Source organism: Malassezia globosa (genome assembly GCF_000181695.2).
Source record: "Malassezia globosa CBS 7966 chromosome Unknown mgl_sf_4.1, whole genome shotgun sequence".
In the NCBI taxonomy this organism is placed as follows: Eukaryota; Fungi; Basidiomycota; class Malasseziomycetes; order Malasseziales; family Malasseziaceae; genus Malassezia; species Malassezia globosa.
Genome location: NW_001849869.1, coordinates 1 through 26020, shown reverse-complemented (window position 1 = coordinate 26020; position 26020 = coordinate 1). Strand labels below are relative to the sequence as shown.

General features: G+C 49.7%; 15 protein-coding genes across 15 annotated transcripts; 10 read left to right on the top strand and 5 right to left on the bottom strand.

Moving 5' to 3' along the window:
* Positions 1–688: 688 nt before the first annotated feature.
* Positions 689–3241, top strand: MGL_1749 (uncharacterized protein; the record flags this gene model as incomplete). The annotated part of the gene is made up of 1 exon (XM_001730698.1): positions 689–3241. One exon carries the CDS (start codon positions 689–691, stop codon positions 3239–3241), a length of 2553 nt encoding a protein of 850 aa, XP_001730750.1.
* Positions 3242–4175: 934 nt separating this feature from the next.
* MGL_1748 (uncharacterized protein) lies at positions 4176–5519 on the top strand (the record flags this gene model as incomplete). The annotated part of the gene is made up of 1 exon (XM_001730697.1): positions 4176–5519. One exon carries the CDS (start codon positions 4176–4178, stop codon positions 5517–5519), a length of 1344 nt encoding a protein of 447 aa, XP_001730749.1.
* A 229-nt stretch (positions 5520–5748) lies between these two features.
* MGL_1747 (uncharacterized protein) lies at positions 5749–6561 on the top strand (the record flags this gene model as incomplete). The annotated part of the gene is made up of 1 exon (XM_001730696.1): positions 5749–6561. One exon carries the CDS (start codon positions 5749–5751, stop codon positions 6559–6561), a length of 813 nt encoding a protein of 270 aa, XP_001730748.1.
* Positions 6558–7548, bottom strand: MGL_1746 (uncharacterized protein; the record flags this gene model as incomplete). The annotated part of the gene is made up of 2 exons (XM_001730695.1): positions 6558–7476; positions 7505–7548. The coding sequence occupies 2 exons, from the start codon at positions 7546–7548 to the stop codon at positions 6558–6560; spliced, it is 963 nt and encodes a 320-aa protein (XP_001730747.1).
* Positions 7549–8398: 850 nt separating this feature from the next.
* MGL_1745 (uncharacterized protein) lies at positions 8399–8639 on the top strand (the record flags this gene model as incomplete). The annotated part of the gene is made up of 2 exons (XM_001730694.1): positions 8399–8474; positions 8509–8639. 2 exons carry the CDS (start codon positions 8399–8401, stop codon positions 8637–8639), a joined length of 207 nt encoding a protein of 68 aa, XP_001730746.1.
* Positions 8640–9034: 395 nt separating this feature from the next.
* Positions 9035–11040, top strand: MGL_1744 (uncharacterized protein; the record flags this gene model as incomplete). Its single annotated transcript, XM_001730693.1, has 3 exons — positions 9035–9037; positions 9115–10823; positions 10866–11040. 3 exons carry the CDS (start codon positions 9035–9037, stop codon positions 11038–11040), a joined length of 1887 nt encoding a protein of 628 aa, XP_001730745.1.
* Positions 11041–11196: 156 nt separating this feature from the next.
* MGL_1743 (uncharacterized protein) lies at positions 11197–12990 on the top strand (the record flags this gene model as incomplete). The annotated part of the gene is made up of 1 exon (XM_001730692.1): positions 11197–12990. The coding sequence occupies one exon, from the start codon at positions 11197–11199 to the stop codon at positions 12988–12990; it is 1794 nt and encodes a 597-aa protein (XP_001730744.1).
* A 97-nt stretch (positions 12991–13087) lies between these two features.
* MGL_1742 (uncharacterized protein) lies at positions 13088–13996 on the top strand (the record flags this gene model as incomplete). Its single annotated transcript, XM_001730691.1, has 3 exons — positions 13088–13128; positions 13163–13352; positions 13394–13996. The coding sequence occupies 3 exons, from the start codon at positions 13088–13090 to the stop codon at positions 13994–13996; spliced, it is 834 nt and encodes a 277-aa protein (XP_001730743.1).
* Positions 13997–14398: 402 nt separating this feature from the next.
* Positions 14399–14749, bottom strand: MGL_1741 (uncharacterized protein; the record flags this gene model as incomplete). Its single annotated transcript, XM_001730690.1, has 3 exons — positions 14399–14516; positions 14546–14648; positions 14707–14749. The coding sequence occupies 3 exons, from the start codon at positions 14747–14749 to the stop codon at positions 14399–14401; spliced, it is 264 nt and encodes an 87-aa protein (XP_001730742.1).
* Positions 14750–14850: 101 nt separating this feature from the next.
* MGL_1740 (uncharacterized protein) lies at positions 14851–15853 on the bottom strand (the record flags this gene model as incomplete). Its single annotated transcript, XM_001730689.1, has 4 exons — positions 14851–14938; positions 14980–15180; positions 15219–15314; positions 15339–15853. The coding sequence occupies 4 exons, from the start codon at positions 15851–15853 to the stop codon at positions 14851–14853; spliced, it is 900 nt and encodes a 299-aa protein (XP_001730741.1).
* A 422-nt stretch (positions 15854–16275) lies between these two features.
* On the bottom strand, positions 16276–18255 carry MGL_1739 (uncharacterized protein; the record flags this gene model as incomplete). Its single annotated transcript, XM_001730688.1, has 1 exon — positions 16276–18255. One exon carries the CDS (start codon positions 18253–18255, stop codon positions 16276–16278), a length of 1980 nt encoding a protein of 659 aa, XP_001730740.1.
* A 718-nt stretch (positions 18256–18973) lies between these two features.
* MGL_1738 (uncharacterized protein) lies at positions 18974–20548 on the bottom strand (the record flags this gene model as incomplete). Its single annotated transcript, XM_001730687.1, has 1 exon — positions 18974–20548. One exon carries the CDS (start codon positions 20546–20548, stop codon positions 18974–18976), a length of 1575 nt encoding a protein of 524 aa, XP_001730739.1.
* A 213-nt stretch (positions 20549–20761) lies between these two features.
* MGL_1737 (uncharacterized protein) lies at positions 20762–21223 on the top strand (the record flags this gene model as incomplete). Its single annotated transcript, XM_001730686.1, has 1 exon — positions 20762–21223. One exon carries the CDS (start codon positions 20762–20764, stop codon positions 21221–21223), a length of 462 nt encoding a protein of 153 aa, XP_001730738.1.
* A 1323-nt stretch (positions 21224–22546) lies between these two features.
* Positions 22547–23092, top strand: MGL_1736 (uncharacterized protein; the record flags this gene model as incomplete). Its single annotated transcript, XM_001730685.1, has 1 exon — positions 22547–23092. The coding sequence occupies one exon, from the start codon at positions 22547–22549 to the stop codon at positions 23090–23092; it is 546 nt and encodes a 181-aa protein (XP_001730737.1).
* Positions 23093–24922: 1830 nt separating this feature from the next.
* On the top strand, positions 24923–25384 carry MGL_1735 (uncharacterized protein; the record flags this gene model as incomplete). Its single annotated transcript, XM_001730684.1, has 1 exon — positions 24923–25384. One exon carries the CDS (start codon positions 24923–24925, stop codon positions 25382–25384), a length of 462 nt encoding a protein of 153 aa, XP_001730736.1.
* Between the last annotated feature and the right edge of the window lie 636 nt (positions 25385–26020).

The window sequence follows — 26020 nt, the reverse complement described above, 5'->3', positions numbered from 1 at the left end:
GTCTATCATTTCTCTCCATTACAATGAATTCTAGTATCGAGTTCGGTAAAGATTCCCACAACTGCGCATATATTGCAAGGCGACGAGTTCTGGCTTGGGGCTTCTATTTCTCACTGGAACGATCAGGTCAGAATTCCTTCTTTGCCGCAATCTTATTTACACCCTCAGTTTGCAAACAATCCACATGTAGTCCGCATTCTTTGCAGCACAATTGAACTGCGCGTCACGTGCGTGGGCGTTCAAATCTTGCTGCAGTCATTACGTACTTGTTCGTGAGATGACGAGACTCGGTTAATCACGGACATTTTCCTTCTTCTCACGGCCGAGTCTATGGGTGGCGCGTTACGACGCGATAGAAACGCGCTGATATACGCGCCACCCTCTCGAAGTCAAAACGCGACGCGGTCCGCGTGCTGATCGCATTGCCGTTGGGCCTTTCAGGGTCACGTTAGAACGCGTGGTTCTTTCGCCACATCCTCTTAACCTACTGCAACCCGCCACTCATTCCTTCCCTATCCCTCCTTCTACATCAGTCCTTGGGTCGCACATATATCTTTTTTTTCTATGATCTACGTGTATAAGAGAGGTATGTCTGTCTTTATCTGACTGTGTTGTAGACGGTCGCAAGGAAGAAGTCCGCTTCGACAAGGTTACCGCCCGCGTGGCTAAACTGTGCTATGGTTTGGACATGAACTTTGTTGATCCCATCGAAATTACGAGAAAGGTTATCGATGGTATCTACGAGGGGGTCACGACCGTTGAGCTCGATAATTTGGCAGCCGAAACGGCCGCGTACAAGACCACGACACACCCAGATTATGCCGTACTGGCAGCGCGGATTGCCATCAGCAATCTTCACAAGGAGACCAAGAAAAGTTTTAGCCAAGTCATTCAGGATTTGCATGACTATGTGAATCCAAAGACTGGCCGCCCGAGCTCCATGATATCCGAAGAGACTTTCAATACTGTGATGAAACATCGCGAACTTCTGGACTCCGCTATCATCTATGAGCGTGACTTCCACTACAACTTCTTTGGCTTCAAAACTCTAGAACGCTCTTACCTCTTGCGCATTAATGGAAAAGTTGCTGAACGGCCTCAGCACATGCTCATGCGTGTCGCTGTTGGCATTCACGGTGAAGACATAGAAAGTGCCATTGAGACATACAACTACATGTCTGAAAAGGCATTCACACATGCATCGCCGACTCTGTTTAATGCTGGCACACCTAATCCGCAAATGTCGTCGTGCTTCTTGGTGTCTATGAAAGAAGACTCTATCGAGGGTATTTACGACACTCTCAAGACGTGTGCTATGATAAGCAAGACGGCTGGTGGCATCGGTCTAAACATCCACAATATCCGTGGTACAGGCTCATACATTGCTGGCACGAATGGAGTAAGCAATGGAATTGTGCCCATGCTTCGAGTTTTCAACAACACGGCTCGTTACGTCGACCAAGGCGGCAACAAACGACCAGGTGCGTTTGCCATTTATCTGGAGCCGTGGCACCCTGATGTGTTTGAATTCGTGGATCTTCGTAAAAACCATGGAAAGGACGAGGTTCGCGCACGCGATTTGTTCCTGGCCATGTGGGTGCCAGACCTTTTCATGAAGCGTGTTGAGAAGAATGAGGATTGGTCTCTTATGTGTCCAGCTGAAGCACCAGGTCTTGCTGATTGCTACGGCGAGGAGTTCGAAGAGCTTTATGAACGTTATGAGCGTGAGGGTCGTGCAAAACGATCCGTCAAGGCCCAGAAGCTGTGGTATGCCATTCTGGAGGCTCAAATAGAGACGGGCAATCCGTTCATGTTATACAAAGATGCGGCCAACCGCAAAAGTAATCAGAAGAACCTCGGCACGATCAAGAGCTCCAATCTCTGTACCGAAATCATGGAATACAGTTCGCCAGAGGAGACGGCAGTGTGTAACCTAGCCTCGATTGCACTGCCCACATTTATTGAAGGAACTGGCGCCTCGAAGATATACAACTTCCAGCGGTTGCACGATGTCGCTAAAGTTGTGTGCAAGAATCTCAATCGGATCATCGATATCAACTACTACCCAGTTCCTAGCGCCCGGCGCTCAAATATGCGCCATCGTCCAATTGGAATTGGTGTACAGGGTCTGGCTGATGCGTTCATGATCATGGGCTATCCGTTTGACAGCCAAGAAGCACGCCGTCTGAACCTGCAGATTTTCGAGACCATCTACCACGCCGCGCTCGAGCGTTCATGCGAGCTCGCAGAACAGTATGGCACGTACGAAACGTACCAAGGAAGTCCGGCTTCTCAAGGCATCTTGCAATACGACATGTGGAACCGCACTCCCACCGACTTGTGGGATTGGGCATCACTGAAGGCCAAGATCGCTCAGCATGGCCTTCGCAACTCGCTGCTTCTTGCACCAATGCCTACGGCTTCAACAAGTCAAATCCTTGGGTTCAACGAGTGCTTCGAGCCGTACACTAACAACATTTACATGCGACGTGTCCTCGCTGGCGAGTTCCAAGTCGTCAACCCGTGGCTCTTGCGGGAGCTCGTGGAACTTGGTCTTTGGAATGATTCGATGAAGCAGAAAATCATTGCACATGGCGGGTCGATCCAGAATATACCTGGCATTCCCGACCACATCAAGGCCCTGTACAAGACTGTGTGGGAAATTAGCCAGAAAGTGATTATTGATATGGCTGCTGATCGTGGCGCCTTTGTGTGCCAAAGCCAAAGTCTGAATATCCACCTGAGTGCGCCGAGTTTTGGCCAGCTGACGTCGATGCACTTTTACGGCTGGAAGAAGGGTCTTAAGACTGGCTCGTACTACTTGCGCACTCGTCCGGCAGCCAGTGCCATTCAATTTACCGTAAGCAATGAAGAGATTGCTGAGGCCAAGGCTACAAGGAAAGCTGTGAATGCCCAGAGGGCTGCTGCTGCCTCTGCAGCATCGACGATGGCATCTACCCAAGCGCCAACCCCGTCCTCTGTTGTGACTGAACCGCGTCCCGTCGTTGATCGCGGATACGAATCAATGGTCCAAGGTGTTGGACGTCTTGGTGTTGATGGGACAGTCACCGAGGATGGGCCCGGAAAGGATCGACCTGCCGCTGACGCGTCGGGACAGCCCTCCGAGGATGAAGGTTTTCTGGCCGCTCAGGAGCGCCAGCGACGTCGTCAAGAAGAAGCGGATGAACGACTCGCGTGCTCTCTTGAAAATAAAGATGCATGTCTAATGTGTTCAGGATAAAAAAGTTGGTGTGCACGTCTTGTCCCTACTTAGCGTGAACGTCCTCATATCTTCTGCATGATCGTAGATTTTGGTTGCTTCGTCCTACTACGGCAAAGTCCTTTGTGGTTAGCATAGCACAGGAATACAATAGTACATTGGTTGTTTTTTCCTTGTGCCCAAACACGTGGTGTGCCAAGATATTTTCCAGCCACTTTGCTGCATAAGCCCTTCGATAAGCGCGTGCGAGCCTTGAGACCCAGAGGTGGAGACGAACGGCCAAGTGTTCTGACCAGCCACGACATGGCACCACCCAAGCTGTGAGTACGCCAGTAGAGGCTAACGACAGTGAGATTCGGCCGCATGAGAATCAGTCATTTGTTCAGGGATATCCTGGCATACCTGCGTCAGATACGCGACCCGACGCGCACTTGAGTGGCACGATAGCGGTCCATGTGCCATCGTCCAAAGGGGTTGAAGCAGCTTGGCTCCGTGTGGAAATGTGCAAGATTGAGACGCTCCCACGAGGTCAGACTTGGAAAGAGCTTATAGGCGAAGGCCCAATAGATGTATGGAAGGCAGGCGAAGTGCCAAATGAATGGAACATCCTGACATCGGTAGGTATCATGAACACAGTAGGCGCTGACCACCACAGCAAGCGTTCCCGTTTCGAGTCGAGGTGCCAGAGAAACTACCGCCTTCGCTTCGTCTTGACAAAACAAGTGGCATCAAATACCAACTTATTGCGACGCTGAAAGTGCGCCTAAAAAAAGGTTTGCTGCGGAAGAAGAAGTATGAAACCACGGTGCAAGACATACAAGACCTTGTGCTTGAGAAGCATGAGTTGCATTCGACATGGCCGATCTACAATCAGCCTGAAGAGTTTGAAACAAAGGAAGGTCCTTTTAGTGCAAAGCTGTTCCGAAACAAATGCGCATATGGAGTGACAGACCAAATGGATGTGCGTCTTGTCGTCTCGAGTCAAGCCGCCAAAACAGTGAAGCTTAAATCGATCACAATCGGTGTGCGTCAGACGGTGACATTCTTTCCAGAGAAGGGAGCAAGCTCACAGCCGATCCATCAAAAGTCTGAAATGCTGGCAACAAAAACTAAGCGCTTGGGGAAAAAGATCATGCAGGGCGAGTTCTTCCTGCAGGATCTTAGCCTTGTGATCCCAAAGAACCATGCTATTATGTCAATCCACACCGCCAAGCATATTGAAATATCACACTGTCTGCGTGTTGATATCAACTTGGAGAAATCTACGCTCACATTCGATCGCATTGATGTGCTCATCTCGGGATTTCTACCAAGTGCGAGTAGCTCTTTAATTACACGTATCGGAGATGTGCCATCGCTGGATGCTACTCAGGAATCAAATCCACACTCGGCGCGTGAGCACACAAGCGTATTTGTGCCGGAGGGAGAAAGTATTCTGCCGTCACATGTGCCACTAGAGGATCCCGATCCTGCCATTTACACAGACGATGCTGTCCCGATGCCTGACATTGAATCGAGCGATTTTGCTGCCTTGGGCACAGCTACACCGCACCGCCCTGTCTCTTTCACATCGTCACCTGTGACGCCTACTTCGGCATGGAGAGCGTCCACTACTATCGACCCCTCGATATCCATGCGCCCTGGTGACATACTGCCGATGGTGTCTGCCGGCCCGACAGACCCTTCTCTGCTTCGTAACAGTGCGCGCATGTCACAGATGAATTCCTTACCCACACCGAATCCTGCTGCAACATCCACACCAAGCCCAATTGCGCGAGTCAAACCTCCTCAAGCGGCAGTCTCGTCTGGCTCATTCCGAACGGCTGAGCAGGAGAAAGTACAGCTGTTTGAGCGTGCACGAGCTGAGGCAGAGCAATATCAATCGGAAATGGGTGAGGATGTCACCTTCCCCCGGGAAAATAGGCCAATGGGAGACTATTCCATGCACAACGTCAATTCATCGAATCCAAACAATATTTTTGCAGCGCACGCGTCGGTTCCGAGTCACGCTGAAGAAGGGAGACGACTTCGGATCAATCCTGAAGCACCCAGTCATCCAGATGAGGACAAAGTGTCGTCTCCCTATATTACAAAGTCTGAGGCGCAAGCCATGGAAGAAAAGTCCAAGCTTCAGAGTCATTACGCTCAGCTTGATGCGCGTCAGGTAGAGCCTGTATCTTCATATGAGCCCACACCTGCGCCCTCGTACATGGCCCCACCGGGTGTGCCACGCTCGCAGCCCAGTGAGCCTGGCTCGTCTGGGTACCCGCCGCGTCCACCCAAAGTGCCGCTATCTTAAGGATAATTTACACGACCGTGTGGCGTAGGGATTCGATAACACATGGTTTCTTGATTCTTGTAGAGCGCGTTCTATGTTCACGTTTTGTGTGTTTGTGAGTAACACTGCTATTCGGCTTGCTAAAATGAAGTCAAGGTGTGTTGTTCCTGTTTCTCCACGTATTTATACATACACACACATAAATTGGGTGGTGCGGCAATCCACTTTGCATCCGAAAGGCGGCACTGCCATGATCTCAGCAGCCCAGTGTTTTGCTCTACTGGCCGTGTTTTTCTCAGTGGCGCTTGCCTCTGTGCCTGCCATTGAAAGAAACGAAATCCAACATGTAGCTAAAGCGGAACCCTGGCGAGTCACTACGCCGGAATCAGACCGCGTGGATAAGCACGTACAGCTCTGCTCCGACGAGAATCGAGGCACACAGTGGCGGCGTGGATGGGCCGATCCTGCGGAACACGGGGGATCCATGCTCGATTTGGTTGGAAATGGGTTTCGAGAACCCATAAACGTGATCATATCAGGCGCATCTGACCAGAGTCTCATGAGTGATCAAGGACTATTGGATTATTCCAGGTCAATTGGGTTCTCCTTCGAGTGCCTGCATCTTCATGCTGGAGGATTACAGCATGCCAATCTCGGAGACGGCCAGGGGTATGTGCCGCAATTGTACGAATACCGAAGTATCTTTTCGCCAAGATCGCCAGGTGCTTGGATCGGCGCGTGCTGGGAAAGCCTAGCGGGTGGCAATCATTTCCGGGCTTGGCGCCAGAACGGCTCTTTAGCAAACACGGGCGCGTGGTTCTTGGCCGTGTCGAAGGAGGAAGATGTAACCAAGAGCCACACGATTTCAACCAATGGCTATGATGTGGGTCGCGATCTGCTGGTTCATGCTGCAACGAAAGGAGGCAGGTTTCTCGGTCAGTCGTGGAAAGCTACAGTCGAATGGAAAGAGGGACTGCTACGTCCAGGAAAGCAAGGGATTAACCATAACATTTCTATCGATGGTCGCGTGGCCATTCTTACTGTTCACAAATCCAGGCTCTAGTTCGTAAGTTCCCATTCATACTTTCGTTCGTGTTGAGAGCGAACCGACTCGTCATGATAATTCAAGCTAATAGGTTCAAGAGTACCATCTCTTAAGCTGTACATATCTCTTTCGACAAACGTGGCACGACGTGGCGATGTCCGTGAAACAAGTATAACTGTCGATGTGCGTGTGCCATACCAGGCGAACGTGTCGGGATTGGGAGTGGATGAAAGGTGCATTTGATCGGCTTTACTAGGCATCTTCATGGGTGAGACATGGATTGTGTGCCGCATTGCTTCTGGGACTGGGACATGTCTTGTATACGATGACGTTTGTAGCACGTTGAACAAGCGCTCGATCAAACACGCTTGACTCGAACGCTCTTCACTCAAAACCGACTGAAAAAGTTTCTCGCCCAGCTCAACTTTGGGCCATGGCTTTTGAAGAGGACTATTGCTCAAACCGCACACGCGTTGATTTTCGTTGCTTCGAATCGCGTTATTGTATTCATGATCTGATGTCCGGTTGGAGATGTACCTTACATGTGCACCCTCCTCTGACAAGTCACCAACTAACAAATTAAAGCTTCCATAATCGCCGCGAGAAAGGTACATTTCATCGATAGCTGAAGCGGATAAGCCTGGCTCACTGTGCTGTGCATCCAGCCATTTCATAACCAGCTCGCCACGCGAGCGTAGAGGTCGGCCATCCTGCGTGAGCTGTGGTGCTGGCATTTCATACACATTTGTAAGTGCTGCAAATGATCCTGAACGCGTGATGCCCATCCAAGTACCGCCGGCGAGCAAATCAACACCACACAATATATTACCATGTACCAAGTCAGTTTCTAAAACGTGTTCCCGTGTCCTTGAGCGCCACGCAGCGCGCGAAGCCGGCCGCAATAAAAACTCATCACGATTCCCCAGTAACACTCTACTGTTATGCAACTCTGGATACATACAAACTGTACTCGGGATCGTTTACCGTCCAAAACACTATGCACATGGTATTGATAAGGCCACAAATGCAGCTGTTGTTCATGCTTATTTAAATTTGGTGTTGGAAAAAATGTTGATTAGATGAGCTTTGCAAAAAGCTTGCTCCCAACCTGGTTCGAACAGGTGACCTCAAGAAGGACTGTTTCATCCACTTGTGAAGCGGCAGGTTGCTTCAGTCTTGCGCTCTTCCAGCTGAGCTATGAGAGCTGGTAGACGAAAGCACCTTTCAAATATGGCTAGACATATCAATGTCCACAAATGAGTATTGGTCAAGTCGTGTGCTAAATGTTCGCACATAGATCGTACTGCTTCGTAGTAACACCATTGAGTTCAAATCCAGCACGTTGCATTAAATTGTGTCGGGCGACTTGTGACTGGCATCCTACTGATGTGAAAGATGTGACATCAGTGTTCGGCGTATCCTCCAAACACCGCTTTCAAAAATGTTGCGGTCGACAAAATATATTCGCGAATCAGACGAAAAAGATTGCTCCCAACCTGGTTCGAACAGGTGACCTCAAGAAGGACTGTTTCATCCACTTATGAAGCGGCAGGTTGCTTCAGTCTTGCGCTCTTCCAGCTGAGCTATGAGAGCCAATCCTTAAAAACTTCGTACAGGGAGAGCCAATTTATAGTTCCGGTTACGGTTTTGCACGTTACTGTCCTCTTGTCCCGCATACCTATTCTCTCTGTTGCTTTTTTCCTCTGGTTGGCGGGTTGTGGGTCTAGTCATGTTGTTTTGTCCGAACTGCGCAAATGTAGTTACAGTACTGCCTTCTTCCATCTCGGGTGAAAACAAGTGGACATGCCCTACCTGCCCTTTTGAATTTCCGATGGTTAATCAGGTCACGTCTCGCATGTACCTCGAACGGAAACAAGTGGATGACGTCATGGGTGGCGAAGACAGTTGGAAAAATGTCGATAGCACAGATGGTACGTTAGCATTCCATCTACTCACGCCTATCAGCCACTTGTCCGAAGTGCGATAATGGTCGTGCCTACTTTATGCAGCTGCAGATTCGTTCCGCTGATGAGCCAAGTACGTTTTTGATTCGGTTCGGCTTTGGGGCTAACATGGGCAGTGACTACGTTCTATAAGTGCACGCGCACTGAATGTGGTTTCCAATGGCGTGAGAACTAGTAATATCGCCCATGGCGTGCTTCGCTCGATGTGGCATTGCCCCTTGGCTCTTTCATAGTGCATGTCGTAGCTCGCATACTATACCCCGCCAATAACGTCATGTCCCTTTGCACTTCCACGGTGGCAATTTGAATCTCTGGGGAAAAAAGGATGCATTTCGCGTAGTCGACTTAGACGCTTCTCCACACCCATCGATCCTTGCCTTGCTGTGATGGAACTGGCGAGGTGAGACAATATGGTACAGACAGATGGGATCGATCCTGGCTCTTCGGTGATGTCGAATACATTCAGCACCATAACAGAAAGTCCACTACAGTTCTTTTTTTCACGATATGCAGCGGTACTAGTTGCCATGGTACGTTTCAGTCTACTTTCATCTGTACTCAAAGACTTACCGTTCCTTTCGAGGTGGTCGTGATGAACCGTATTCAGCATATTTGCGCCCCATCAGGTCGCGCAGCCAATTTAAACCTCACAAAACGACTCATTCTTAGAATCCCCGCTGTGCTTATGCTGGCACAACCACTCATCAGACTGTACATTGGTATGTGCCAAGATTATGAAACGCCGTCTGCCCAGCATTGGCTGAAATACGCGCGAATCATCCTTCCCAACACATGGCTCGAAGGAACAACCAATCATGCCTCGTTGTTCTGGTCTACGTTCATCGGAGCTTGTTTTACGCAATGTGTGTCTATCACTGCACGAAGCTTGGAACACATACCATCGGCGGAAGATCCGTCAACGTTCAATCTTGCAAGTTTTGCATTCTTATTACACGTGCATTCGACGAATCGTGCATTTCTTCCCAATGCACACGTATACCTGATTGTCATCTCGCGCGTTTTGGAGCTGATGGGGCTCAATGTCCTACAATGCTGGCGACGCCCACCCGTATCGCGTCTTGTTTATACATCTGCACTGGGCGTACTGATGACTATGCACTACGTGTATACGATGTTATACACGAACGAATATCCTATCATGCACAGCACGACGCGATTCTTGGAGGCATCTACGGCTGGGATCATTTTGCTCACGCTCTGTCTTCACGGGCTGACAGTCTTCATGACCGATGGGCATGTGTCGGTGAACCGTCTTGTGTTTACAAGTGCAAATATGCCAAGATCTACGGATGATTACACGATAGCAGTTCTCAAGCTCGGCACCGCATGTCTTCATGCAACGAGGCTCACGGGTTTCTCACTAGAGCTCAAGACACTGGACAGGCCTTTGCACACTTACGTGGAACTGCATCCTGATGGTCGATCGGTGCTTCAGCATGGAATCGTTGATATCGAGCAAATGGAATCTGATGGTATCAATGGCTACGAGACTGAGGTCAAGAATGTCCGTGTCGTGATGAATGAGGACCCGCCCGAGCTTGGTTCGCCTGTGCGTGGCGGCGATAAGCTACGGGAGTGTTGGTCATTCGTCAGTGCTCTGGGACAAGTTGTAAAGCATTCCTTGTCTGCAGCCGCACTGCGGCTTGAACCCTACTGCCCACCAGTACCGGGATTCATCCATAATTTACCACGGTACGTTCGTCTCTTTTGGCATGGAACGAACGGCGAGGCGCGTCGTGAGGCGCGCTTGCGGGCCGAACGAGAACACACAGCTGAGCTCGATCGTAGAAACGAGCGCCTAGCATCTCTCCATGAACGTTTCTTGCACCGACAAATCCAAAGGGCACCAACAGGTATACATGCTCCGCCTGCCTGGCTAGCGATTGAAGATCTTGATCCTCTTGAACTGATCTCGCTTGCAGAGAACGAAGCCGAAGACTTGCCAATGTTTCAAGACGTACTTCTTAAACATATGCTGCGACCTGACCATGCACCGCCCCTTACTCGGCGCGAGTATCGGCAATTGATACACAATGAATCCCGGGCGCCAGCGCGTGATATGGCACTTTCCGACATTGACCATAGCACGAAGAAAAATGCGTGGTCATCTGCAGCTGCGTTACTCGCTCTTCCAGCAGGACCCGACTTGGCTACGGTCCAAACAGCCTCAGATCGAAACACGCAACTGGCGCTCTTGCATCTGTTGCAAGAGCGGCGACGAATGGACGCCTCAAAAAACTCACGCCCAGATCACGAACGCTCTAGACTATGTGTTGTTTGCTGTTGTGAAGAAAGGTGCGTACGCGTAATTTGCAACAATCCGACTAATATGTACAGAACTGTGATCAACTGGCCATGCCGCTGTCTTGCCCTTTGCAATGCATGTCGCGAGATTCTGGCGAACCAGCAAAAGATCATCTTATCTCACGGGCAGAATCGTGCTCGGACCGTTCAGCTGTGTCCTACATGCCGCACGCCTGTCCTGGCCTTTTCTCGCTTGTACTTGCCATAGACAGTATCCTATCATACATACGTGCCCCGAGCGGCGTGCGGGCTGGTTACACGACTGTTTCCGCTGACTAAGCAAACCCCCTTGTTACGCGACGCGTCGTCCGTTAGCAGCCGTCGTTTGTGTCGTCACGACGTCGTCGGTGGGGTTTCGCGTACGATGGCTACGACACAATTTGATAATGTGTATCATGGCAATGGCAAGGCACTGGGCATGATCAGGTTCTCGCAAGCGGGTCTAGGCTGGAAGCCGCTGGACGAAGGGTCGACTGTGACGATTCCTGCCGATCAAATGACTGCATTCGCATGGCTCCGGGTGGCGCGGAATTTTCAGCTAAAAATCAAGATGAAGGGCGATGGAGAGGGCGAACATGTTGCTACATTTGAGAACTTCCAGCGTGAGGATCATGCTAGACTGGAGCAAGTGCTTCGTGAGTGCTACGACAAGGCCCTGGAGACGATTGAAATATCCACACGCGGCTGGAATTGGGGCTCTGCTGAAGTGGGTGAGCATGATATGTTGTTTTACGTGAAAAACAGGCTGGCATTTTCCCTACCTCTAGCCAACATTGCGAATAGTAATATCGCAGGGCGCACGGAAGTAAGCATGGAATTCATCAACCCCAAGGACCAGCGGCCGGAACAGAATACTGGCGCTTCATCTGGTGCAGATGGTCTCCAATTTCACGGATCGAAGAAGAACCGACCTGATCAACTTGTTGAGATGCGTCTTTACATTCCTGGTCAAGCTGGACGCGAAGAGGATGACGAAGACGAGAACGATAATGGTCAAGATAGTGATATTAAAAAGGAGCCATCGGCGGGTGGTGGCGAGTCGAAACAAGCAACGAAGCGGGAGGATGGAGACGAGCGAGCAGATGACGAAGAAGAGGAAGAGGAGGAGGAGGAGGAGGAAGAAGAAGAAGAAGAAAGTGCTGCTCTTGCGTTCCACAATGCCATTAAGGCCAAAGCCGACATTGGCCAAGTTGCTGGAGATGGGATCCTTGTGCTCAAGGAAGTGCTTATTCTCACTCCACGTGGCCGGTACGACATTGATCTGTTTCCGACGTTTTTGCGTCTTCGTGGCAAGACGTATGACTACAAGATTCTTTACAGTTCTATCACACAGTTGTTCCTTCTACCCAAACCTGACGACATTCATGTCCTGTTCATCGTGGCACTAGATCCACCGGTACGACAGGGTCAAACACGGTACCCTTTCCTCGTCTTGCAGTTCCCACGCGAGGAGGAAATGGATGCAGAACTCAATCTTGATGAGGAAACGATCCAAACCAAGTACGAAGGCAAGTTGAAGAAGCGTTATGAAGAGCCGACGTTCCGGATCGTCACGAACCTATTTCGTGTATTTTCCCAGCAAAAGGTTCACGTGCCCACAGGTTTTACGAACAGCACCGGCCAAGAAAGTGTGCGCTGCAATGTCAAGGCCAATGATGGCATGCTATACCCACTAAACAAGAGCCTCATTTGGGTATCAAAGCAGCCCATACTTATTTCATACCATGACGTGCATCAATTTGTGTTTAGTCGTGTCGGTGGTGCGATTGCTTCGGCAAAGACATTTGATCTACGTGTTGAGCTACAACACGGCACTGACCACACGTTCCAGTCCATCAGTCGAGAGGAACTCGATAGCCTCAACAACTTTTTTGCTGAGCGTAAACTTCGTGTCAAGAACGAACTTACTGATGAAGCTATGGGTGTGGGTGCTGCTGTGGACGAGCTGCTTGGTGAAGATGATGAAAATGTCACGTCTGGCAAGCGTGGCCGTGGTGACGATGAGGATGATGACGATGAGGAAGAAGATGAAGACTTTGAAGCAGAATCAGAGGATGATGGTGGAAGCCCCTCCGAAGCTTCGAGTGACGATGAAGATGGCGACGCAGTTGTGTCCGAAGAAGATGAAAAACCAAAACCAAAAAAGCCACGGACATAGAATTGAGGCTGTCTTGAAACCATATAGGTGGAGAATTTTAATCCAGTGGGTGCGGAAGTTATTGATCAGATTGATTCAATTATTTCCATTTCGTATCATGGTCGATGAACATACGGCAGTACTTGTGATCGGAATAGGGTATGTGCATGTTGGAGTGTGGCTGACGCAACAGAGGGCCAACAAACTCGGGTAAATCCACATTGGCAAAAAACTTGAAAGCGATCCTTGATCCGACGGGTGAAGACGCATCGCCGATCGTGTCGGTGGATCTTCTGCACCAGGACGACTTTTGTCCCCCGAAAGACCAAATACCATGGAATGAAAAGTGGCAGGTCCAAGACTGGGATACGCCACAAGGGTCTGTATGTATGCATAATAGCGGCTAAACTAATGCATGAAACAGTCAGATTATTCTCGTCTTGAGCGAGTCATTCAATATATGCGTGTGCACAAAAAGCTTCCAGCAGATTTCCAGAGTTTTGAATATCGACGTAGCAATTACACATGCACACTCGACGCAACTGAACTTGCCAAGCAACGAAAAAGGTTTCATGAAGAGCTGCATGGACAGACGCTTCGAGCATCTCGCGACGGGCAACAAGCACCACGTATTGCAATTCTCCTTGTTGAGGGATTCTTGCTTTATTACAGTGTTGCCGTTCGAAAGTTGTTGGATGTTCGTTTATTTTTGCGTATATCCAGAGCGACAATGCACCAGCGACGAATGGAGCGTGCAAACTATGTATTGGATGACGGGGAAGTATGGGAAGATCCCCCCTTTTACTTTGACGAGATTGTGTGGCCAGCTTACATGAAAGCGAGTTCGCACATGTTTGAAAATGGGGATGTAGAACGTGGAGCTCCGATTGTTCCAAGCGGACATGGTTTCATTTCACAAGATGGTGGCCCACTACGGGATCTACAAGTGCTCGAGGTTGAACATTGTACCAAAAAGCAAGTGACGCTAGCTGCAACTGATCATATCCATGCATTTCTAACAAAATAAAAATAGGCCTTCACGACAAGTAGGATACAAAAAGAACCTGCTATAGACCCGACCGGGGGTCGAACCCGGGACCTGCGCCATATTCCGGACCGGAAAGCGCCACTCATACCACTGAGCTATCGGGCCAGCTAACTGCTACTCGTACCATGTGACCTACTTAAATTTATCCTTCATAGCTTTATCACACTTTCGTCCGCAACGTTCTATGATGCTTTCAATGTAGCATTTTACCTGAGAGACAACGGAAGTAGATGATGGTCGGATGAGAGGGAGAAATGACGTGTATTCACTGCACTGCAAGGATAGGGACTCAAAGTAGCATGGTATATGAGTTCGATTACTTGTTCTTGGTGAGGCTGACGTCGCGCGTAAGTATTCGTGATTCCACTTGCAGCCTGTCACTTACCGGTAGCTAAAGCGCTTACGCGTAGGGGCAAACTCGCCCAACTTATGGCCTACCATTTCCTCGGTGATGGTGACGGGAAGATGGAACTTGCCATTGTGTACGAGGAATTTGAGTCTGGAGTCAATGCATTACTTAAAACATACCCGACAAAGTTTGGCAGGATTGTGCAGCTTCGCGCATTCGTGCGAATGGGCGCGTTGTTCTTCAGAGCCTGCTGAAGATTCGGGAACGGAACGAAAAAGGGGCCTAGACAGTTTGTCAGCTTGCCATTCTTAGAAAAGCTAAGCATGATTTTACTCCATACCTTTCCACGCCGAGCGCGATGCGCGCACAGCTGAGAGGAACATGGCAACACCAAAAACCTAGAAGTAGAAGCGGCGGGGCAATTGTTCTTTACAAGATGGGACTACGGCCGCACTGTGACAAAACGGCTGACCAAACGCGCCAATCAAAGCTTACTCTGTTCTGACCCCTCCACGTGCTTAGAGGCCCACTTGCTCAAGAGCATGTGAGCCATAGCTCTACGGCCTGGTACACTGGACACGTTAGTTTGGCAGGTAGTTCTCGAAACACGTACGTAACAGTGTGCCCGTGGCGACGGAATCCATTTCCCTCTTTATTATGGCGGTTTTCTAGGATAGAGAGCACGTCTGACCTAGAGGCGAAGAAGGCTTCTTCCAATTCGTTGTCGAGGTCAAGACGAATGTGAGCATCAGGCGCCTTGACATGCGCCAACATGCCGAACATGAGCTGTGCAGGGAAGGGCCACGGTTGTGAGCTAGTATTTGTCAACTTGCACGTCATTTGGTAACGCACCATTGATAAGTGACATGGCCAATGTCCAGACCAGTCTCTTCCATAGCTTCTCGACGCGCAGCGTCCTCGATCGTTTCTCCTTGTTCAACGAATCCACTGTGGTAAGTTTTATGAACGTACGCAATGCATGAATAAAAGCCATTAGGCCAACCTTTTTTGCGACCGAGCAAGATCTTGTCATTGGTTGCATTCACTACGCCGACAAGCACGACCGGATCCGTTCGCGGGTAGGTGTAATTCTGCATTGAAGTCCAAGAGATGCATTCGTGAGCGGGGACTTGACCACTCAATTGGACGAACATAGATGGTTTGGCTAGCGTAGATAACAATGAGCTGCAAATACGCTTATGGCCGGACCACGCTGAGTATAACGCGGAGCCGCAGGCTGGACAAAATTTGTAGCGCTCGTTCCAGTCGAGAAGTGAGCGCGCTGGACCGAGTATAGATGCATCATCCTGTGTGAGGGAGCCAAAGGCGACGGCGAAGCGCATGTCAAGAACATCATAACGCTTCAGCAACGTATCACGAAGAACTTCGCAAGGTGTAGGCAATTCGATGTTGGGCGGACGATGCGAAAGCGATAAAGCAAAGTATGGTGTACCAGCGGGGATATGAGTGTTTGGATTGGCGGGCATGGTGAAATGTGGTTGTGTTTCGTCTACACCAAGGAACGCGAGGGATAACAATGGCGACACAATGCCGCTTGTACCTGTGAACCATTTTTTGGTGTTGGCACTCTTATCGCTCATCTGCAGACCGTAAGGCTCGCATCCAAAGACGCCATGTGCAGGCTCGTTTACACAGGCCAGCACAGCTGATCGGATGTCAGCCCATTTTGCGAGGAACAACTGTTTCCGACGCTCATTACTTTTGTGTACGAGAGGATTGCCATGATCCAGGAGAATGATACGAGCTGCGTCACTTGTTAATGCCGCATTGAGGAAAGCGTTGGAGCCCCGGAGCCAAGAAGCACGAAGGAGTTTGTTGCCGGCAAAGTACGCAGATGAGAAATTGGAGGGCATGAGACAAGTCCCGATTACGCATGATACTACCCTGACTACCTAAGGGGAGAAATCGGGATAAGCTGAACGACTGCTTCGGCCATGCGCTGTGTAGGAACAGGCAGCTTTCGATATGGACCTGGTACAATGCCACGCTTCGGATGGTGAACATGAAATAGAGGAGCGACGCGCGGGGCAAGTTCTGTGACCAGAGCCTCGTGCTCAAAAAGCGGGTGCCGCGCTGGCAACAGAGTGCAGTGAAGGAATTCGAGGATGTGCTGAGCCAATGTGAGCGCAGCACGGGCTTCTTCCTCGGACGATGATGATGTACGCGAGGATACCGCGTAAGTGGCGCTCTGCCAGAGAAGGCGGGGGAGAGACAAGATCCAAGTGTGCCAAGCTGCACGTAAGGATGGGGTATAGAGAGGCAGCACTTGAACTTGAAGAGATCGGAACGTCGGCAGCATGGCGATTCTTGCGAGGAAATGGAAGGCAACCATATGGAGTGCCCGATTTTGTACAGTGTCGAAGTGAGCAAGAAGAGCAAAGAGAATGTCAACATTTCCGTCGATAGGTGTTGAAAGCACGAGCCAGAACGTTGGCAAGAGCGCTTGGTACAAGTTGTGTGTGAGAGCAGCGTGATTCTGCGTGAGAAGCGTTTGGAGGAATGCAAGAACGGAGGGAAGATGCTTGGAGGGCGCGCGTTCATGTGCAGCCATTGTACAAAGAGACACGAGTTCACAATAGATAACGTGAAGTTCCAAGCGGACGTGTGGACCATCGATTGAGCCTGTAAAATAAGGGCCAAGATGAGCAAGAAGTTGCTCAAGTTGGGTGATAGACTTGATAGGCACGTCGTTCGTTCCTTGTGTGGCGCGAGTCTTGATGTGCAGTGTGATGATTCTGCGCCAAAGAAGCAAGTAGATACGAAGAAGGTGCATGACGAGGTCAGCATGTACATCGGAAGAGCTACCGTCGGGAGCTAGAGCTGCCGGTAAAGAGTCGAGAAGTGTTGACAATAGAGAAGCATGAAGGACATGAGCCAAACGTTCATGTATGCTCTCGGGCGCTGCGTCGACAGATTGATCAACTCGCGCAGCCGACATAAGATTTTCAAATACGACATGCGTCGATGCACCCGGGACATGAGCGATGGTCCATGGATGGGCCTCAAGACTGGAATGATGAAAGAGTTGCTCAAACTGCTCCAGATCGCTGGGAGAAGCAAAGGCAGACTGGAAGCACCACAACGGCATTCCGTGTGATTGAGAATCACGCATTGCTTGACAAAGAAACTTGTACAAGGATCGAAGCACCGTAAGGCGCTGACTGGCACTTAAATTGACCGAAGTGGTCGACAGGGAAGTGGCGACTAGGCCGGAGCGAGCTCGCTGCGCACCAGCAGCTACACCAAGCATAGCGAAAAAGGCCTGAAGAATGCGCTGACCATGACTGTCGGATGAATGTTTGGCATCAAGCGCAGACTCCCAGTCTTGTGTGGCAATGGACGGCACTTTGTCCAACAGGAGGGAGAGGATTTGCAATGCGTCGATCCGAACAAACATCGAGATATGAGACATGGCGGACGAGGTCATGAGAAGCATAGAAGATGCATAAGGTGCAAATGTATCATCAGGAATGGATGCAAGGAGATTGGTAAAATAGCGGGCGATGGCCGCCCGGACATGGACGTCATCGTCTCCGATAAGTGGCAACGCCGTATTGATAAGGGAGGTGGTATTCTGCTCTAAAAATCCTTGGTATGTGGTGACAAGTTCCAGCATGCCCATCACCGCATCTTTGCGGGCGCCAGATGAAGGATGATGAGTTTGCTGGATGAGATCGTTTAAGGTCTGGCGTCTTCGCGTGGTGGCTGTTTGGGACCGATCGAGCATGATAGACTGCTGAGGCATGGCAATAGCCTTTGCCTTGAAGGAAGTGTCTGTAGCATTGCTTGCTGGTTGTTTTCCCTTCCCAAGCTTAGGCTTGGTCTTTTTAAAGTCCACAGCAGGCTTGGCCTTACGTTTGGTCCCCATGAAAGGATGATGACGAAGAGACAGTCCAAAGGGTGGAGGCCATAGAAATTTTTCGTTTGTTTCGTTGTAGTAGAGCGCCTTCATGGAATGTGCCAATAAGAGGACCTCGATGATCAAAGGCGAAGTGAAGCATGTTGGGGACAAGACCAAAGGGCGAGTGGATGAAGTTGTTCTAGAAACACCTGCATCATGTAACAATAGAATGTGCTAAAGGATTGATCATGAATGTGCTTATGAAGCCCAACAGATCGAGCTATTCACGTGAAGCAAGAACAGGCCCATATGTCAGTGCGAACAACAATGAATTTTACCAACCTGAGGCATCCAGATCACCAGCAGCAAAGGGCTATTTACATTTGCAACGAGTTTTAGATATGATTCAAAAAAGAGCCTTTCCACTTAAGGCTTGAACTAGAGCTCCTACTCAACAAGGAGCTATCGAATTACTTTTCACCCAATCGTAGGTGATTCTTGCATTGAACGTGATTCTTTTTACTAGATCAGCTGAACATCAATCAAATGCATTTCTTAAACATGAACGAAAATCTGACTTTAGATCCAAGGCATGGGGGGTGTTCGTGCTAGGTTAGCTTGATGGGTCGAGGAGGCGCGTGACAGCAGTAAAGCCTCTGGCATGAAGTGGGAGTACATTAAAGAATATATACATTAAGCAGTAGAAACAGTATTGTACAAATAATGAACGCGCATTGAACAAAGACTAGGCTGAACCCGGCTTATGTTCCGGGTCAGTTATCCAAAACACGATAAATATAGTGTAAGCAGCTGCGATCATCAAAACAGAAACGATGCAGCCTGCAACTGTCCAAACAATGCGGGGTGAACAGAGAGTACCAGGCGGAGCGTCACCAGACACGTTGAGTTTAGCCTCCTGTTTTGCGCGTTGTTTCTCAGACATGAGCATGACGCTACCAAAGTAGCGCGTGTCAAGATAGTGATATATCATGCCGTAAAAAAAGTCGACGCCCTTCATCGCCAGAAGTAAATATAGCATATAGTTGTATTTTTGCGATTGAGGAAGACCATTCAACACGGCACGATCTTGAAGAGCACCGCCGACAATCTGCATGATCGTTTCGCCGGACGCGTTGTATGATTTCCAAAAGCCATGTGCCGTGCCGATCAACGATGGTCTTTTGACAAGCAAAGGAATAGTAGCGACAAAGGGAACGTTGTTGACGGTGTATCCGAAAGCGTCGAATAGAAGAGGGACAGCAGGATGTACATGATAAAACCCGAGGAGGGCCATAGATATGACATAAAAGGCGGCTCCGAAGATAATGACTTGGCTTCGATGACCCCACAAATCAAAGCCATAGCCAACAAGGGGCGTCAAGACAATAGGGATGGCATAATGCATGGAATACTTGTAAGCGGACAGCTTGACATCTTCTTGAGAGGCATGCCCACGAGTTTGGACCATGATGTCGACCGTGTTGCTGCCATACGTGGCGACAACGCCGGTCTGAAGAAGTTGAAGAAAAATAAGGATCCAAAATGCCACAGGAAGATCGATAGTATTGGTCCATAGTTGGGGCAGAAAGGCGCGGATTCGATGATAGGCAGAATCACGCTTAGCATCGAGGGCCGTGGAGACACGCATAGAAGACGGCAAAGTGTATTCGTAGCACATGTAGACCAAAGAGAGAGCCCATGCAAAGATACTGAAGATCAATCCGAGCCAAAAAGCCCAGTACCACTTGCCGGTGGCTTCAGATAGAGGAATGGGTGTGAGTGTGCCGATGAGACCGAAAACACGACCTATGGCGACATCCAAGCCGGTTAGGAGCCCAAGTAACCCAGGACCGGTGTCAGCAGATCCACAAAACCAATGTGCATAAAGTTTAAGTTGACACATGTGGACTGTCACATTGCCAATGCCATGCAGAATTTCGCCAGCATTGATCAAGTTGAAGTTGCCGTTGGAGGCACCAAGCGCTAAGAGAAGAGAACCGACAACAATGCTGGACGAGAAAAAGATGGCAATGAGCGCAGGACCATACAAGTCTACGAGGACGCCAGATAAGATGGGTAGAACAGTATTGATGAGAGTAGAAGCTGACATCATAACTCCATACTTGGCATTGTCAATGAGACGACCATGGTAATAGGTGTGCTGAAGGATAATCGTCTTCAGAGTGGGCAAGGCAGCTGCAATGTAATTGGCACCAATTGCTAAGCATAGTGTAGTGAGGACTACGACAAGTTTCTGTCGCCAGGACGCAGCCGCGGCTGAGTTACATGTGGCTATAACTCTAGGCTTGTGAGTGTCCATGCGGCAAATGGCAGGAGTCGCACGCGATCGGGAAAAACAACAACGTCACGTGAAAGAGGCATTTCGACTGAGGTTCATTATGAGTGGTCCAGCCGCTTTGGAAGATAGAGCTGCATGCATAAACTTTGGTTTCGTTTCGAATGGTGAGAGTGCATGAGTCAAAGACTCGACACTCAAGATATAAAAAGGTGCCGCAAGGTTGCATCCTCCCTCATGCTGCTGGCTGAGGCATTAGCAGAGCGAGCCGAAGCACAGCGACAATATGAGCAGCTAATGCAGCGTCTGCTACGGGTCGTCCGCGTACAAGAAGGCGACGAGCCGGTGGAAGATCCTGAAGTGCTCTTGGCTACGCCCAATGGCATCATAGACCGAATGGATTGGCTGATCCGATGCATCAACAAGACATATACGGCGACCATGTTTGACGAGAAACATACTTTGACAGATGCGATCGCATTTCGAGACATGGCATTGAAGCGGCGAAAGCTGTACTCGGATGTGGCAACAAAAGCCAGTACAGCTCAAGACCGATACACGCGGAGTGAGATCAAGTATGTGAATGTAATTGACGTGCGGGAGATGCAAAAGAGAGTGGACAAGCTATCAGGAGAATACCGCAAGCTTGACACGCGGATCCAAAAGATGAACTGGGAGGTCAAGCTGATTGAGGAGTAAGCAGTATGGAGAGGCCAGTGGTAATTGGGTCGTTTGCTAGCGTGCACAAGCTGAGACGCTTGTACTGGCGTTTCACCTCGCAGGACTGTCGTCGGACGGGGCTAGGACATGAGAAATCCACTCGATTATTGTGCAGCCCAGACAGTGCACAAGCGTACAGAGAACCGAGTATGGAGTACTACCACGTGCAGGAGCAGCGATTCAATGAGGGAGGGACAGGGGCAAGGCCTCTCTTCCGTCTTACTCCTACTTGAATGTAGAAAATACTTGTATTATAGGACGTAAACACGGTATGGGCTGACAAACGAAAAACGTAGGACGCAGGTGTGGTTGAGCGAGAAAAGAGAGGGGCGGCTTGTGGAGCGGCGCCCACGAAGAGCACGGCGGGAAGGATGGAAGGAACAAACCTGCAAGATGAGTCCTATTCACAGGATTCGACGGCATGCTCACAAATCCGCAACCCAATTGTGACCAGATGGATAGCACGTAAGCATAAGCAAGCCCTAGGCACACAAACTGTCACAATGCAAGGGAGGAGTGGAGATTGTACTCATGGAATAGGTATGAGATGCCACAGTCTGCTTGTTGTGGCCTGCCATACTTCATGGACCGAGCCGTCATATATGTATTCTTAGGAAAAGGACGGTTCGGACGAAAAAGTGGGGTGTCCAGCTCTGGAGGAAACAGAGAGTAAGGAGGTAGATCACTAATGTATCCCATTGAGCTACATAACGCGATCATAGACATGGTGTAAAACATATGATGAGAGCAAATCCGCATGAGTCTGTACCGATTCCGGCCTTTTAGAGAAGCACGTGAGAAGGACAAAGTACAGCACACGAACAGCCACAGAGAGAAACGTAACACGCCTACGGTGTCTTGCCACAAGAGTTTAACTACTGCTTAAAATGCACGAGACAAACAGAGCAGAGAAGCATCCAGCCACATGAAGGAAGTAGAGCACGGTCTGACTACGCCATCTCGGTTCGACATGCTAACATGTCCGAACGTGGGAAACGGCTTGGACATGGACATCCGGGGTTGTGCCAAGCTTTCATTTTCAACTTGACACAAATTGGCGCGGAAGTCCGGGGGTGAGAAAATAAGCAGGCACCGGTCCAGCCAATTAGGAGCCTGTGAAGATGCCAAAAAGGCACAGGACTGGCTTGCTACGATTGTGTGCATGTGGACCGAGAACGAAAAATCACGGCGCGGCCCTGCAAAGCTGGACCCGAACTGAGGGGGGCAGGGGGCGGAAAAGCATATATAAAAGCGTGGGATAGGCATAAGGATATTTAGAAGAGACGAACGAACACTCCCAGAATGAAAGTGGCTATCCTTATCAGCATGATGGCAGTAGCTGTGGCGGTAGCGACGCCAGTGTCGCTCGACGATTTTAATGACAAGTGCAAGCCGGTATACCGCGGAACACTAGTGCTCCATGGAAACCATCAGACACATGGAACACAGGTACTGAGAAGCGATCGATATGAACCATTTGTGGTGAAGCAAGATAAAGTGAATCATCACACAAAGTTCAGGTTCCTGGAATGCGAGCAGGCAAAGAAAGGAGAGAAGAGCTATGGAGTCCTGATGGAAGAGAGTACAGGGGACTGCATATATACATCCACGATCAATGGAACGGAAGACGAACCAGCGTTGATTATGGGCAAAGTATGCGCACCAGAAGACGAGTTTGCAGTGACGCGAGAAGGGAACGAGGCGAAAGTATCGTTCGTGGGCGACGGGCATATAGAGTATGGTGGATGGACGTCCAAAAGGGCACATGGATACAAGTTTGATACGATCAGGGTAACAAAAGACAAGGATACATGGGTCGGACTTGAGGACGTAGAGGACTTGGCATAAGATAGGAGACAGTAGAGAAGGAAAGAGAATGTGGAGGACATGGCGCACGAGGAGGAGACATGGATGAGGCCAAGGTGATGATGAAGATGAGGAAGGGATATGAACCGAGCAACGAAGCAAGCATGTATGAAAAGAACTAGAGTAGAGGAAGACGTAAAGCGTCAAACTGTAGGCGAAAAGAAGGGCTGATCGACAGAAAGGACGTCGAAGAGGGGAAACAAGAGAACGGACAGGGTGGAAGTGGAGGAGGAAAAGGGGGCGGAGAGAAAGGAGGAAACAGTGGGATTAAGGAAGCAGGAAAGACTGGAGAAATTAAAAAAAGGAGGAACAAATTGGGCAGCTGCATGAGATGTGCGGAGAACTGCGATATACAAAATTTCCATTTGAACCACGACTCCAGATTCTGCTGTGGCACGTTGATCGGCAGAGCTGACAAACGCCATTGACGCTACAAATACAGAGAATGGACGCCGTCAGCAAATTGAAAATGAGAGAAATAGGACTGGTCAGACGTGGGACTTTGAATGCAAATGCGAATGACTTGATCACCACCATTCACTCGAAAGTTGCCTCGTGTGGGGGTGCGATACCGAAGCTGCTTTTATTGAGTTTTGACGTTGCATACTTAAAGTTTCGGATCAGAATCTGAATGTCGCAATACCTACACGACAAAATCCACTCAACATTTTTCCAAACAGCGACATGCAGATGCCAAGACTGCATGAACCGACAAGCTGATATGATTCGTTTGGATCATACCGGAAGCATGCAGTATTTGTCCTGTATGATCAAGCAAACATGCATAATATACGCAAAATGGACGAGGCTGAGGAGAAAGAGACTATTCTGGTGAGCATGATGGTAACGGCAATGACAACGGCATTGCCCGTGATAAGAAGGCTTTTTCGGAGGCAGGAGTACCGAGGAAGTTTGTAAGCTAGTGTATTGTGGCATGCTTATGCTGTATGATAAGGGGAAGACGCAAGGTACGAAAGAATATGGAGTGAAGTACAGCCCAGCGTTCCGGGTAAAAAATGACAAAGTGGATGATGATGTGAAAGTCAGGTTCTTGCATTGAATGACGGGGGGGGGGGAGAGAATAAGCGAAAATAGCGCTATGGTGTATTGGAGATCGGCAATTTGACAGTTGAAGGACATATTGGCGTTCCATTTTTGGGTCGAAGAAGGCGCCAGTGCTAAGTATGAGACATCTAGTGGCTGTCAAGGGGACCGGGAGTTTTCAGCAACGCGGCATGAAAAAGATTTCAAGTTTCGTATGTTATGGAAAATGGTACAAAGAGTGATGGATATATGGTAGGGAGTGTTGGATTGCCAAATGCGATCCTGATGGCGGGAGGGAATGGCAAATGGATGAGGCTTCAATAGAGGGGGCAGGCAGAGAAGGGAAGAGGAATCCATGAAGAAAGTACGACGAAAGGACGAGCGAATATGGGCAAAGGGACGATGAAAGTGGAGACAAAGTGGTAAAGCAGAATGAGATCGAGGGCAAACAAGGCACCACACATATAGACTGCACCCATTGCCTAGCCTAGAGATGTCAGCAGCTGTGGCTGAAGCTCTGTGCTCGTGGGATTCCACGCAACGAAGTGCACGAGTGACAAGCGAGCGGGAAAAGACATTGACACGTGAAGATGAGTCATTTTGGCTGACACACATCATGAGTGGCCCGAGCACGATGCAAAACACAGCTGCACGCGCCCATCACTTTCGTTCTAAACACTCATATAGCGTGAGTCATACTATGACTCGATGCGCGTATGACTTGACACGCAAGTTATAAAAAGGCGCCCCGAGCCATCACGGCTCCTCATGCTGCTAGCTGAGGCATTAGCCGAGCGAGCCGAGGCACAGCGCCGATATGAGCAGCTGATGCAGCGGCTCCTGCGAGTCGTGCGAGTACAAGAGGGCGACGAGCCAGTAGAGGACCCGGAGGAGCTCCTCGTCTCCGCCAATGGCATTCTAGACAGAATGGACTGGCTCATCCGATGCGTCAACAAGACCAACACACAAACCATGTTTGATGACAAGCACACACTTACAGATGCGATCGCATTCCGAGACATGGCGCTCAAGCGGCGGAAGCTGTATTCCGACGTGGCAACAAAGGCGAGCACATCGCAAGATCGATACACACGCAGTGAGATCAAGTATGTGAGTGTGATTGATGTGCGGAAGATGCAAAAGCAGGTGGACAAGCTCGCAGGCGAGTACCGGACATTGGACACGCGAATCCAAAAGATGAACTGGGAGGTGGGGTTGATCGAGGAGTAGGCAGGGAGGAGCGAGCAGCAAGCAGCGAGAAGCGGGCAGCGAACAGAGAGGCCAGAGGTAGTTGAGTGGTTTGCTAGCGTGCACACGCTGAGACACTTTTGTTGGTGTTTCAGCACACATTCAGGTGTCTCTCTTGGGGCATGAGATCAGAGTTCGATTCTCTTTACAGAGCAGCCCAGACAGAGCACATGTGCACAGAGAACCGAGTACGGAGCACTACCGCGTGCAGGAGCAGCCACACGATGAGGGAGGGCCAGGGGCAAGGCCTCTCTGCCGTCATGCTCCTATTTGAATGTAGAATGCATTTGTATTATAGGAATCAATTTACGGTATGGGCTGAAACAGGCAGGTGAGGCTGAACAAGAGCAGAATGGCGGGGGGGGGGGGGTAGTGGAGGAAGGAATCTGAGGGGCGCAGGGCGAGAATGGAAGGAGGAGCAGAGCAGCTGCAAGGCGACAACCAAAAAAGACAAATGGGAGCGAACAGTGCATGTGAAAGGAAAGGGACAGATGCAGAGTGAGAGTGAGAGCAAACGAAAGGAGCCAGCGATAGAGTAGAAAGAAATCATACAATAAAAGGAATGGGAACGAATGTGTGATACGCAAAAGAACACGAAAACAAATAATAAAACAGGCG